Below are 12549 nucleotides of genomic sequence, written 5' to 3'. Positions count from 1 at the left end.
GGTTCCCCAGAAGTCAATTACAAGGCATGGATTTGAGTGTAAGTAGTTTATTTGGGAATTAACCCCAGGAAGTTGGGTTAGGTAGATAGAGCTGAGACAGGGAAGGAAGGAGAGCCAATCCTTGGCACATCAGCAAGCCAGCCTTCCTGTGGATGAGCTTCATCCCATCAGTGCAGGATGCAATTTAGGGTTCAATTTCAAGTGTTGTCATAATATATATTATATATATACACATACATATATCCCAACTTAGTCAAGTATTGCTTGAAACTCATGGCAGGCAGAAAGAGAGCCCTCAAGTAGAGTAGGGAAGGTGTAGTTGTTGGGGTTGAAAGTGGTTATGTTGGGGGATAGCCTCAAGGTTCCCCGCTGGTCTTCCTTAGCAGATGGATCCATCCCCCAACTGTGGGTGCAGGCTGACAACTAGAACTGTCTGTCCTCTTCTCCAGAGATTTACCCTTAGCCAAACAGAAGCATGCTTGCCCAGGAAGCTGCCACTTCCTGGTTCTCATCTCAGCCAGTGGTGGACTGCTACAAAGTTCCAAAAGTCAATCCCATTGTCTCAAGACATGGCTGATATTTATGGTGGAATATGTGGTCCTGAACCTCCTCTTGGCATCGGAAGGAAGCTAGACCTCAGTTGAGACCACATTTTTTGCTAGCTTTCCCCCCTGCCTTCCCTCACAACCTATCTCTAGAAATCACTCCCCTACAAATAATTTAAATCAGAAGTCCCATGTCAGCTCAGCTTCTAAGATGTCCTTGTACTGAAAGTGGTGAGGTCCAGGAGATATGGGATCCAACAGCCCTTGCTATGGTGTGTATACTTGTTCACACACCTGTGTGTCTGTGTTTATCGGAGATAGCTGTGTTATTACTCTGAAGGGCTCTGATGCTCATTACTCAGATAGTTCAGCTGTCATGTCCTACAGTGAGTACTTCCCTTGTGAAGAGTGGAGCCATTAAGGCCTTCATTGATCAGAAAAGTATATCAGGCTGCACATTTCACAGTTCAGAAGTTATACAGGAAGTGAGGGAAATCAGCAGGAGGGCATTTGGGGCTTAGAAAATCTGGAGGTCAGTCCCAAGGTGGATATCTCACATTTATGCCCCTTGCAGGCCAAGGATTGATTCACATACACATAAAAACACCCAGGTGAGAAGGTCATGTATATAAAACTAGAAAAGACTGCAGAACTATACTGTTCAATGTGGTAGCTACTAACCACATATAGCTCTTTAAATTTAAATTAGCTTGACTTAAATTTTCAGTTCTTAAGTAGCCCTAGCCACATTTCAAAGGCCATGTGTACCTCATGGGTACCTTATTAGATAGCACAGCTAAAAAACATTCCATCCTTGCAGAAACTTAGATTGGCTAGCACTGCTCTAGAATTTCTCTTATAAAATGCTGGAAGCTGAGTTCTATTTAATTTGTCAGATCAATACAATTTAACTCTACACATTGGCCGCTCAGGTCTTGGGGGGGGCTTTTAGTGGATTATTTAGTCCTCATTTAATGGATATATAATTATTGAGTTCCATCCATGAGTAAAGCAGTATAAAAGATTGAGGAGCAAGATAAGACTCTTCCTATTTTTAGGCATATAGAGAAAAGAAATGAGTCTCCCAAGATTTTTGAAGGGAAAATGGAGCAGTGGAATTGAAAGGCATTTAAACCTGCAGATCTCATATTGTTGGCATTACCACTTAAAACTTTTCTCTCATGAGCAGCATATTTTTTGCACAACTCATATACTGCATTTACCTTGGTTTCCTGGGGCAGTTTTGTTCGAAAGACAGTGCCTAGTCTAAGTCTGGTGCATGAGTTGAAAGAGTCACTTTTGACTCCATGACTTTGGGCAAGTAATTTCTCTATTTCTATAAAAATAATATAGTTAAGTGTCCACTCTAGCAAGAATCAAGGATCAGGATAATATTTGTCTACTTATAGGTTTTACGACTATGGCCACAAAATGGTTAAATACAAGTGTGTTTAATTGTTACTTCAAAAGCTTCATTTTGGGTTCCAAAAATTAACTCTGGCATCAGTTCAACTCATTAGGAAGTTACTCCTTTGACTGGAAGATGTGTAACATAACCCATCAAAATGGTAGGAGATCTAGCTCAAGACAGAGAGAGAGAGAGGAGAGAGAAGAAAAATTGTTATTCTCTTACTACATACCAGATTATTAGCCTAAAGCCAGTCAAGGTAATTCCATCACCCTTGACTGTGATTGGGTCCGGGAGTGGACATATGACCCAATTATGGCTAGTTGGACAGAGGAAAACTGCTGGTGATGTGAAAGCTGAGTGGTTGGGCAGGCTTGGGTCCTGGAAGTGTCTCACAGCTCTATGTCATGGTTCTCAAATCTGAGCACATCAGAATCAGTGGTTCTTAGGTTCTTAGGTCCCACTGCCAGAATTCCTGGTCCAGCAGGTCTGGGATAAGTCCAGACAATCTACATTTTTGTTAACAAATTTTGAGGTGATATTTAGCATGCTGCTGTCTAAAGAATTGAATTTGATGGCTTAAAAGCAAACATTAGGAGTCCATGCTTTCTGTTTCCCAGAATGTCGTTGAGTCTGTCTGAGATGTCGGGTGGGCATATTAGCTGGAGATGGGGACTCTGAGGATGGCATTGTTGAACTGAATCCACCATCTCTGGAGCCTGTGCTCACTGAGGACTTCCTCTGATGTAGAGTAATAAATTTTATTTTTATTCCTTTAGAAAAAAGTAGAATAAAACACCAGATACAGAAAAACCTCACAAACTGAATACTTAGCTTAATAAGCTATTCCAGGGTGAACACCCTTGCGACTACCGTGCTGTTCAAGAAATAGAAGTATGGACACCTCCCAATTACCATGCACCTAGCTTCAATCATTTAATATTTTTCATGCTACTGAGTTTTTTTTTTTCCCAAGCTAGTGAGTTTTCTGTTATTTGCATACAAATTTACCCTGCCAGAGATATCTTAGGGATAATACCGATTGCTCTGAATACTTTTGTGGAAGGGATTGATTAGAAGCAAGTCCTTAGCAAAACAAATGACATGTCTCTTATAAAATCTGGATTTTTACCAAACATGAACATTGATTAGCAAAACAAAGTCTAGACACAAGTAAGTGATTGTATAGACAAGTCTAACTAAGAGAAGTGTAGTTTGAGACACTTGAAAGGGGCCTCCAAGGAAGGGACCACCACAGGATATTGAGCATCCAAACTGGAATCCTGGAGAAACAAGAAATGCTTGTTTATATTAACTCCTGTTTTCTGGTTTCTTGGAGTTGGTTATATGTTATCATTTTCACTCTATATGATGGATTCAATAATCCTTAGCTCATCTTTTTAATGGCATTTCCACAATGTCTTAAGTGAAAGATTTCTAGATAGATTTTAAACAAAGGAATTGAGTAGACCCTACCTAACTACTCCAGGTTAGACAAAGCAAAAGTATCCACCATACAATATGCTATTCAAATACAATTTATTTCCACCTGGGTGTGACCTTCATTGAAAATACAGGTAAACTGTCAATCACTAGACGAATATATGTCATTAATTACACTGCCCTTAGTTGCATTACTATATTTTTTAAGTTACAACGCTTTAAGTTAAATGCAGTGAACTGGCAAACTGAAGATCTTGTCTCTTAGCGAAGTATTAGTGGTATCAGATAGGTGATTGCTTGAGTTAGCATTTCACAGAGTGCTACTTAGAAATAACCTCAGCTTGGCATTTCAAAGGAAGTGACCAGCTACCAGAAGAAAAAGTAAAGGGTCAGTTACATGGGTTTATCTATCACTCTCATTTTGCCGAATGTTGATGTTTAGAAGCTCTGAATTATATTATTAGTAAGCAAAAGTGTTCATGATTCCTTCTTCCACTCTTAACATCATTGTGTTTTGCAGTTATCCTGGCTGAAGAGAGATAGGGTCATCACATTGGATTTGTCTAATTTGAGACAGGGTCCCAAGGCTCCTATTAAATAGCAGAAGATTTCGGGGCACTTGGGTGGCTCAGTCGTTAAGCGTCTGCCTTTGGCTCAGTTCATCATCCCAGGGTCCTGGGATCGAGCCCCGCGTCGAGCTCCCTGCTCCGCAGGAGTCCTGCTTCTCCCTCTCTCATTCCCCCTGCTTGTGTTCCCTCTCTTGCTGTATCTCTCTCTGTCAAATAAATGAATAAAATCTTAAAAAAAAAAGTTAAATAGCAGAAGATTTCTATTCTGTATCTCTCAATGATCTATTGCTGTCCTAGTCAGAGAAGAGATCCAGGGCATTGTTTAAATATCTAGGTCAAGGTTAGTTTTGCCCACAGGTCTATTAGGCCATAGTATGATTTCAGGGGCATGGAGGCGGCACAGGTGTCCATATCTCTCTTTCTTCTTTGATGCCTGAAAATCCAGTCTTTGTGGTTAAAATACTGGTAATACCACTTGAAATGCCTAAATGACCTGAAAGTGGTGACTATTATGCCAACCCCACCTTTCCTCAGATTAAGATCTCAGATCAACGTGAATAAAGATATTAGTTAACCTGGGGTAGACAGAATTAGATTCAATTCCAAATAATTAGCTGTGTATCCTTAGGTCAGTGACTTGACCTCTCTGAATTTATTTCCTCATCCTTAAAAATGTGAATGATACCAACTCAGAGTACCGATATAAAGACACAAATAGAGCTTAAGTTTCTACTTCTTGGTTTCGAGCACGGTTTCTTATTCATAATAACTTAGATAACTTTGATTTCCTCTCGTCCCCCTGGCACCCACCTCTGAGATCCAGAGCTGAAAAAGGCACAGAGGTTAAGGTTTGAAGGAGCAGAAGATTGAATTGGACTGTGTAAATGCAACTGTGGCTAAAGCACAGGTTCTGACCAGAAGTTTGGGGGCAGAGGCTGAGATCCTGCATTTCTAACAAGCTCCCAGGTGATGCCTGAAGATCCACACAGAGTCCACATCTTGAGTAGTGAGGAGAGCAGAAGGCCACAAAGGAAAGCACAGAACTTGACGCTGGTCATGCTGGGGGTGTGGGAGAGTGAGGGCAAGATAAAAGAAAGGAAAAGAGCTGAAAACAAGGAAAGAACCCTTCAAGTGGAGAAGAGGACATGCAGTGACAGAATTCTGCACGTCTCACTGTCTTTTTAAACAGATTAAGTGATATCCATATCACGTCTGGCTCAATCAATTCAAATGGTAGACTGGTGCTGTCATTTGCAAGCAGGCATCATGGTGCTGCGTGTGAAACTGGATCCTCAAGATTGTCACCTAGCTATCTGGAACAAGTCCCCAGATAGCCGATATCATGGCAATTGCGAGAACCCTGATGCTGAATTGTTCCGAATCCACTTCTCCTTACAGAAGGACCAGTGACACCAAACTGAAAACCAACTTCCAAAGACCTTCAGGGGTCCTTAGCTTTTTGCAACCAGTGCTGCCGAAGGAGAAAATAGAAAGTGTGCACGGAATCTGTGCCAAATGGGGGCAAACGTTTTGAGCCTCTTCACTTGTCCACGAGCCCAGGAAGCTAAAAAGGCCTTGACATAAAAAATCAGATTCTCCATGGCAACAAAATTGCCATGCCAGAAACATACAATCTCAACTTACACAGGCAGACATCTCAAAAATATATCAAGTGAGGAAGAGAGATTAAAATTTCAAAGAACAAATGGTAAAAGTAATTGTTTGCAAAACGGTGTATGGGGGAAAGAGGGGGTGGGGAAAGAAAAATACAAACCTCTCCTTTCACGGGGCCAGAGATGTCTATTCTTATTTGCCCTTTAATCATATAAAGTAACTTAAATCCTTCCCCTCCCTTTGGATCAGGTCTAACCCACAGTTCGGTGGCTTCAGGCTGTGCCACCAGCTCTGCACTTCCTGCTGACAGTAAGTGCTTCTCCAGCCCAGCTCACTTTAAAGCCCAGATCAAAAGCTTTCTTGCCACAAAACAAATCACATTTGACAAAGTCAGATCCCTCCTAAGCCACAATTATATAGATTGACTTGGTAACCTAAGTTAATAGTGATCTGACTCCCCGTTTAATGTATTTTGTCGCGTTTTTTAAAAAGTAATTAGGTCTCTTTTTTTGCTTTTTATTTCTTTGTGTGTGGATGAGAAAGGGTTGAAGGATGTGTGGAGGGAGAGAACAAAAATTCTATTTGGCAAATCCCTCTCTGAGATGAGATAGCAGTGCGAACACTATTACAGCGGGCGCTAACCACCCAATCTCCCTCCCAGTTTGGTGGGTTGCCCAGACTTTGGATCCCACAGCAGTATCTCAGGGCAAAGGTTGCTTCCAAGGGTGTGTTTTTTTTTTGTTTTTTGTTTTTTTTTTTCTCAGAAATATTACTTTGTCACCAACAGAACTCATGACATTTGCTTTACTCAGGGTCTGAGGATGCTCATAAGCACACATTACCTATAGTCTTCTTTTCAACTTTTGAATTGATCTCTGCTTCTGACATGACAAACTTACCAGCAGGGCAGCCTTTCTTCCTGTGTATAGGTCAGAGATGTGCATGCTTGAGTTCTGAGCACACACGAGAGGTAAAGTCGTCCTTCGTTACCTATGTTCCATGTATGCCAAAGGTGTATATGGTTGCCAGGAGTGAGCAGTTTTAAATGGCGCTCAGGACTTGCACACAAGTTCCTCTTTGGGAAATAGCTCAAAGGTGAATAGATACAAGGATGCTGTTGAGCACATTCCGTATGAGGGAGACATAGTTTCATGGAAGTCAAGATTTTACAGCTTGGATTTCATCTTGGGTGGCATACCAGGAAGTTTCTTTATAAACATATAGAAGTCTGAATGGGGTAGAGTAGAAGGAATTCATGAAATACTGTGATAAGTGAATGAATGAAGTGAATGAATGAATGAGTGAATGAACGAATGGAGTATGTTACGAAAAAAAATATCCAGAACTTGGAGCACCTGGGTGGCTCAGTTGGTTAAAAATCTGCCTTCCACTCAGGTCATGATCTTGGGTTCCTGGATCTGGCTCTCTGCTCAGCAGGGAGTCTGCTTCTTCCTCTCCCGTCACCCACCCCCCCCACACTCATGCTTTTTCTCTCTCCAATAATAAATAAAATCTTTAAAAAATGAATGAATGAATGAATAAATAAATTTATTAATTAATAAAACACTATATGGAGAATATATATATATATCCAACCCTGTATACATCCACCTCTTTATATATGACTCTGTGTGTATATATATAACTATATGCATATATATTGGCTTTCTATCTATCCTACTATATATATATATATATATATATGTGCACATTAATTATATTGCATATATAAAAATAATAATATCAATATTATCACTAACAACAAATGTTAGCTATTAATTACTTATATGCTAATTTACACTATCCATGTAAAGTCTTTACAAATACTATTTGTGCCTATTTTTACCAACAATGTGCTGCAGTGCTAACAGAGTGCCTAGCACATAGTAGGTGCTCAATAAACATTAATAGAAGAATTTCTTATTTATGAATTCATTCAACCTAGCAGTTTGGAACTCTTGTTGCATTTTAGAATCACCTGGAAAGCTTGTATTTCTTTACTTCATCAATATCCACCCTTGGGCCCCATTTCAGACAATTAATTCAGAATATCTGAGGTACGAGCTCAGGCAGTGTTACTTATAAAGCTGTCCAGGTGATTCAAATGTACAGCTCTTGGATGAGAACCAGTGATCGAACCTCTCCTTGAGGCTGTGTTAAATTCCCCCTGAGGGCAATGGTTGGACCCAGGGAGTGAAGGGGAGGCTGCCAGCCCTGGCAGTTGTGCTAGAGGCTGAGTTCCAGGCCAATGTATCTCAACTTTCTGAGACTGCATCTCCTGCATGGCCTTCCTGATTTAGACTCTAGTTGGGAGAAGAAAGAGAGGTCAACATATTCTCTGCACACACTCATGCTGTCCTTGGGCTCAGGCACACAGATTCTCTAGTGAGCAGGACAATTATAATGAATCGGAGCAGAGACATCTGTGCTCTGTCGATATCTGTCCACTAGGGGACAAACTGACATATGATCAGACTCAGAGCTTCCCCAGAAACTGCCCAGGTGCTACTAGGCAGTAATGACTTTCTGTCACTGTACAGTTGGATGGGACTGGGACAAACTCTGGCCCTGGATGCCCCATTGGAAACCCATATTAAAATCTTCCAATCTGTGTTTCTTCCTGAAATGGCAAGTGAACCTCACTGCGCCAGTCCAGCTCTCTACCCTGCAGTGAGAAGTATCTTTTGAATGTGAAATTCTCCCTCAATCTGCACACAACGTGTCAAGGCAGGCATTACTTATGCACTTTACAGATAAAGAACTAAGGTCAAGAGGAGGTTGGTGATTTGTAGACAATCACAGAGCTGGCAAGTAAATGCCATAGACAGCATTCGAACCCTGACCAATTTGTTTCCAAGTCTCTTTCTAATATAGCCCTTTTTAACCAGTGTTAGTGAACCAATTTGCTCATGGGGTGGTTAGGAGCAAAACTTGGTTTTGAATGACTTGGATTTGAATCAAAGCATCTCCCCTTCCTAACTTTGTGGTTTTAAGCAAGTTACACAACTTTTCTGAGCCTTAGCAACCCTATCTGAAATTAAAAAGTAATACTACTCATAGTATCTTTCTGAAGAAAAATATCTTAATATAGGTGAAATGCTTTATAAAATTCTTGGCCCAGGGTATTCAGCAAAAAGATAGTGTTAGTACACAATTGTTATTAATATTTTCCTGCTGGGTCTTTGATTGGTTATTCTTTTTCCTTTAGAATAGCATTCTTTTTTAAAATTTATGTTTTATTTAAATTCAGTTTAATTAACATGTAGTATATTATCAGCTTCAGGGGTAGAATTTAGTGATTCATCAGTGGCATATAACACCCAGTGCTCATTACATCACATGCCCTCCTTAATGTCCATCACCCAGTTACTCCATCCCCCCATCCAACTCCCCTTCAGCAACCCTCAGTTTGTTTCCTTATTTAAGAGTCTCTTACAGCATTCTTAAACTCCTTTCTTAACACAACCATACAACTTGTTAACTTAAATTACTGATCCCATTATAACAGAATACCTGTGAAATGTAGTACAAAACAAATACCAAATGTACAGACAAAAATTCCAAATCACTCTCATGATTAATGAAAATTAAAAATTATAAATTAAAATGTCAACAAGTAGGTGGCTCGTGGTGCAATGGATAGCGCATTGGACTTCTAAAATGTCAACAAGTTAGAAAAATAAAATGTTGACAAGTTAAATCATTCTGCACTTTATATCCATAACACAATGACCGGTTATAGCTTATTCCAGAATGCAAAGATGGGCCAATATTGGAAAACTTACTAATATGATGGGCCTCATATTATCAATGAGAAGATATAGTCAGGGATAATTAATATGAACTCTTAACAGATCAGTATACCTCTTGAAGTTGCGTATACATTTTTTTTCTCAACTTGAAAAAAAGTTCATAATGTTCACTAGATATAAAAACATACAAATATAATCAGATGTTAATAATCTTCAAAAAGTAAAAAAAATAAATTTTAACAATCTTTAAAAAGTAAAAAAATTCAATTATACAACTATATATATGTGTGTATGTATATATATATATATATATATCTCATAAAAGTCAACCAAATCTGACTAAAAATATATCTATCTAGATACCCAACATTATATTTGTTAAAGACATTTCACATAAGAAATCAGTTAAGTGTTGTCTGCTCTTACTTCCATCATATGTTGTAAAGATACACACCCAACATTTAACCATAGCTATCTCTAGCTGGTAGGCTCACACATTATTTGCATTTTCTTACTTTTACTTAGTAGTACTATATATTTTTAAAATTAGCAACATTTATTTTATTGTAAAACTTGAAGTTATTGAAGGGAATATATCAGTAGATTTAATTCATGTTTATTATAAACATGCTACTGTAATAATATATTTTGTTAGCTATTTATGTTAGATACATGAAATACAAAAAGAAAGCAATTAAAAAAAAACTTAATTTCACAAAGGCCTCTCAAAATAATCAGAGAAGAATAGTGTGGGTCGGGGAGATAAGAACCGGCATACTTTGATATCCATCATGCACAGGGAAACATGGTTTAATTCCATTTTAACCCTCTCTTCCCATTCTTCTTCTGAACAGTGCTCTTGGACATGATCCCAGTGAATGGAAGCACTCTCTTTCTTCCATTTCCCCACACTGTGCTTATTCAGCGCTCTCCGTTAGAGTTTTGTCACCTTACTCACCAACTCTTCGGTTGAGTTGAGCTGGGCTGTGAGCACCCGTGAGGTCTGAGGAACTGGAAAAAGCCATTGGAGAGAGCAGGGATGCTAACGGGTCATCACAGTTGTCTATAACGATAAGAGAGAAAGAAAGCAAATTCTATTAGCAAGAGATAGCCCGTAAAGAGAGGAATCATGGCATTAGCCACCATCATTTTTTAACTACTGCTCTGAACAAGGCCAGTACCACTTGTTTCCATGTGCTATTTTTTACTCCTCACAGTCCTGAAAGACAGGTATAAATTTCTTTCATAATTGGAGACACTGACATTCAGAGATGTTAAGAAGGGTATCCAAGGTCACAACACTAGAAAATGGTGTAGCCAGAAATCTCACTGATTTGTTTATCATCTGCTCCTTTAATCAATCACTTGAACAAAGCTTCAAGTTATGGTTATTGAGCTTATTCTAGAAGGAGGGAGACTGTTGAAGGGAGGATATAATAGTTTACATGCTCTCCCAAATGACATATCAGATAAAGGGCTAGTATCCAAAATCTATAAAGAACTCATCAAACTCAACACCAAAAGAACAAAGAATCCAATCAAGAAATGGGCAGAAGACATGAACAGACATTTTTCCAAAGAAGACATCCAAACGGCCAACAGACACATGAAAAAGTGTTCAATAGCGCTCAGCATCAGGGAAATCCAAATCAAAACCTCAATGAGATACCACCTCACACCAGTCAGAATGGCTAAAATTAACAAGTCAGGAAATGACAGATGTTGGCGGGGATGCGGAGAAAGGGGAACCCTCCTACACTGTTGGTGGGAATGCAAGCTGGTGCAGCCACTCTGGAAAACAGTATGGAGGTTCCTCAAAAAGTTGAAAATAGAGCTACCATACGATCCAGCAATTGCACTCCTGGGTATTTACCCCAAAGATACAAAAGTAGGGACCCGAAAGGGTACGTGCACCCCGATGTTTATAGCAGCAATGTCCATAATAGCCAAACTGTGGAAAGAGCCAAGATGTCCATCAATAGATGAATGGATAAAGAAGAGGTGGTATATATATACAATGGAATATTATGCAGCCATCAAAAGGAATGAGATCTTGCCATTTGCAATGACATGGATGGAACTGGAGGGTATTATGCTGAGCGAAATAAGTCAAACAGAGAAAGACATGTATCATATGACCTCACTGATATGAGGAATTCTTAATCTCAGGAAACAAACTGAGGGTTGCTGGAGTGGGGGGTGGGGTGGGAGGGATGGGGTGACTGGGTGATGGACACTGGGGAGGGTATGTGCTCTGGTAAGCGCTGTGAATTGTGCAAGACTGTTGAATCTCAAATCTGTACCTCTGAAACAAATAATGCAATATATGTTAAGAAAGAAAAAAAAGAAGAAGAAGAATGTAGCAGGAGGGGAAGAAGGAAGGGGGGGAAATCGGAGGGGGAGAAGAACCATGAGAGACGATGGACTCTGAAAAACAAACTGAGGGTTCTAGAGGGGAGGGGGGTGGGAGGATGGGTTAGCCTGGTGATGGGTATTGAGGAGGGCACGTTCTGCATGGAGCACTGGGTGTTATGCACAAACAATGAATCATGGAACACTATATCTAAAACTAATGATGTAATGTATGGGGATTAACATAACAATAAAAAATTAAAAAAAAATAATAGTTTACATGCTCTCCCATCTTCAGTCCCTGAGGACTCCTGCCATAGGTATATCTAGATGAATAGAATGGTTTAGAATGTCTCACTCCCAGTTGTGTGAAAATCTTTGGAAATTGAAAGACTAATTCTAATAATTAATTTCTATTCCACAAAGTAAAGGAGAATAGTCCCCGATCTTGTACAATATTGAATCTGATATTTACTTCAGAAGCAGCCCTTCTAGCCTTTCCTAATGTAACAGGTAGGGTCTTTAAGGTTTCTTTGATGCTGTCTAAATGTGGAACAGGATGGGGTCATGGGGAGAGATGTGGTCTTGACAACATTGACCTGTTCCTCCAGACTGACCATGCAATCTCATGCACAGGAGCCTGCTCTTCACATAGCAAACTGGTCATCTAAATGTTCTGAAACCATTCATTTGTTTGCATCTTACACTAAATGGCACACTCTTTGTGGGACTTAGCAAATAATCTGATACATAATAAACCTTCAATAAAGGTTTGTTGAAAGAAATGGATGGGGAAGGAAGGAAGGAAGGAAGGAAGGTAGGAAGGAAGGAAGGAAGGAAGGAAGGAAGGAAGGAAGGAAGGAAGG

The 12549-nt window shown here is 39.7% G+C and overlaps 1 protein-coding gene across 2 annotated transcripts in view; it reads right to left on the bottom strand.

Moving 5' to 3' along the window:
• The window catches only part of CNTNAP5 (contactin associated protein family member 5), a 792175-nt gene that overhangs the window by 609258 nt on the left and 170368 nt on the right, over window positions 1-12549 (bottom strand). For both annotated transcript variants that reach the window (XM_032412450.1, XM_032412460.1), the window contains exon 2: window positions 10290-10394. In XM_032412450.1, the coding sequence (XP_032268341.1) occupies window positions 10290-10394 (105 nt within the window). The remainder of the gene's footprint in view (window positions 1-10289; window positions 10395-12549) is intronic.

Source organism: Phoca vitulina, unplaced genomic scaffold, assembly GCF_004348235.1.
Source record: "Phoca vitulina isolate PV1807 unplaced genomic scaffold, GSC_HSeal_1.0 scaffold1, whole genome shotgun sequence".
NCBI classification, from domain to species: domain Eukaryota; kingdom Metazoa; phylum Chordata; class Mammalia; order Carnivora; family Phocidae; genus Phoca; species Phoca vitulina.
The sequence above is the reverse complement of the archived record's forward strand: the minus strand, read 5'-3'. Positions and strand labels throughout refer to the sequence as shown.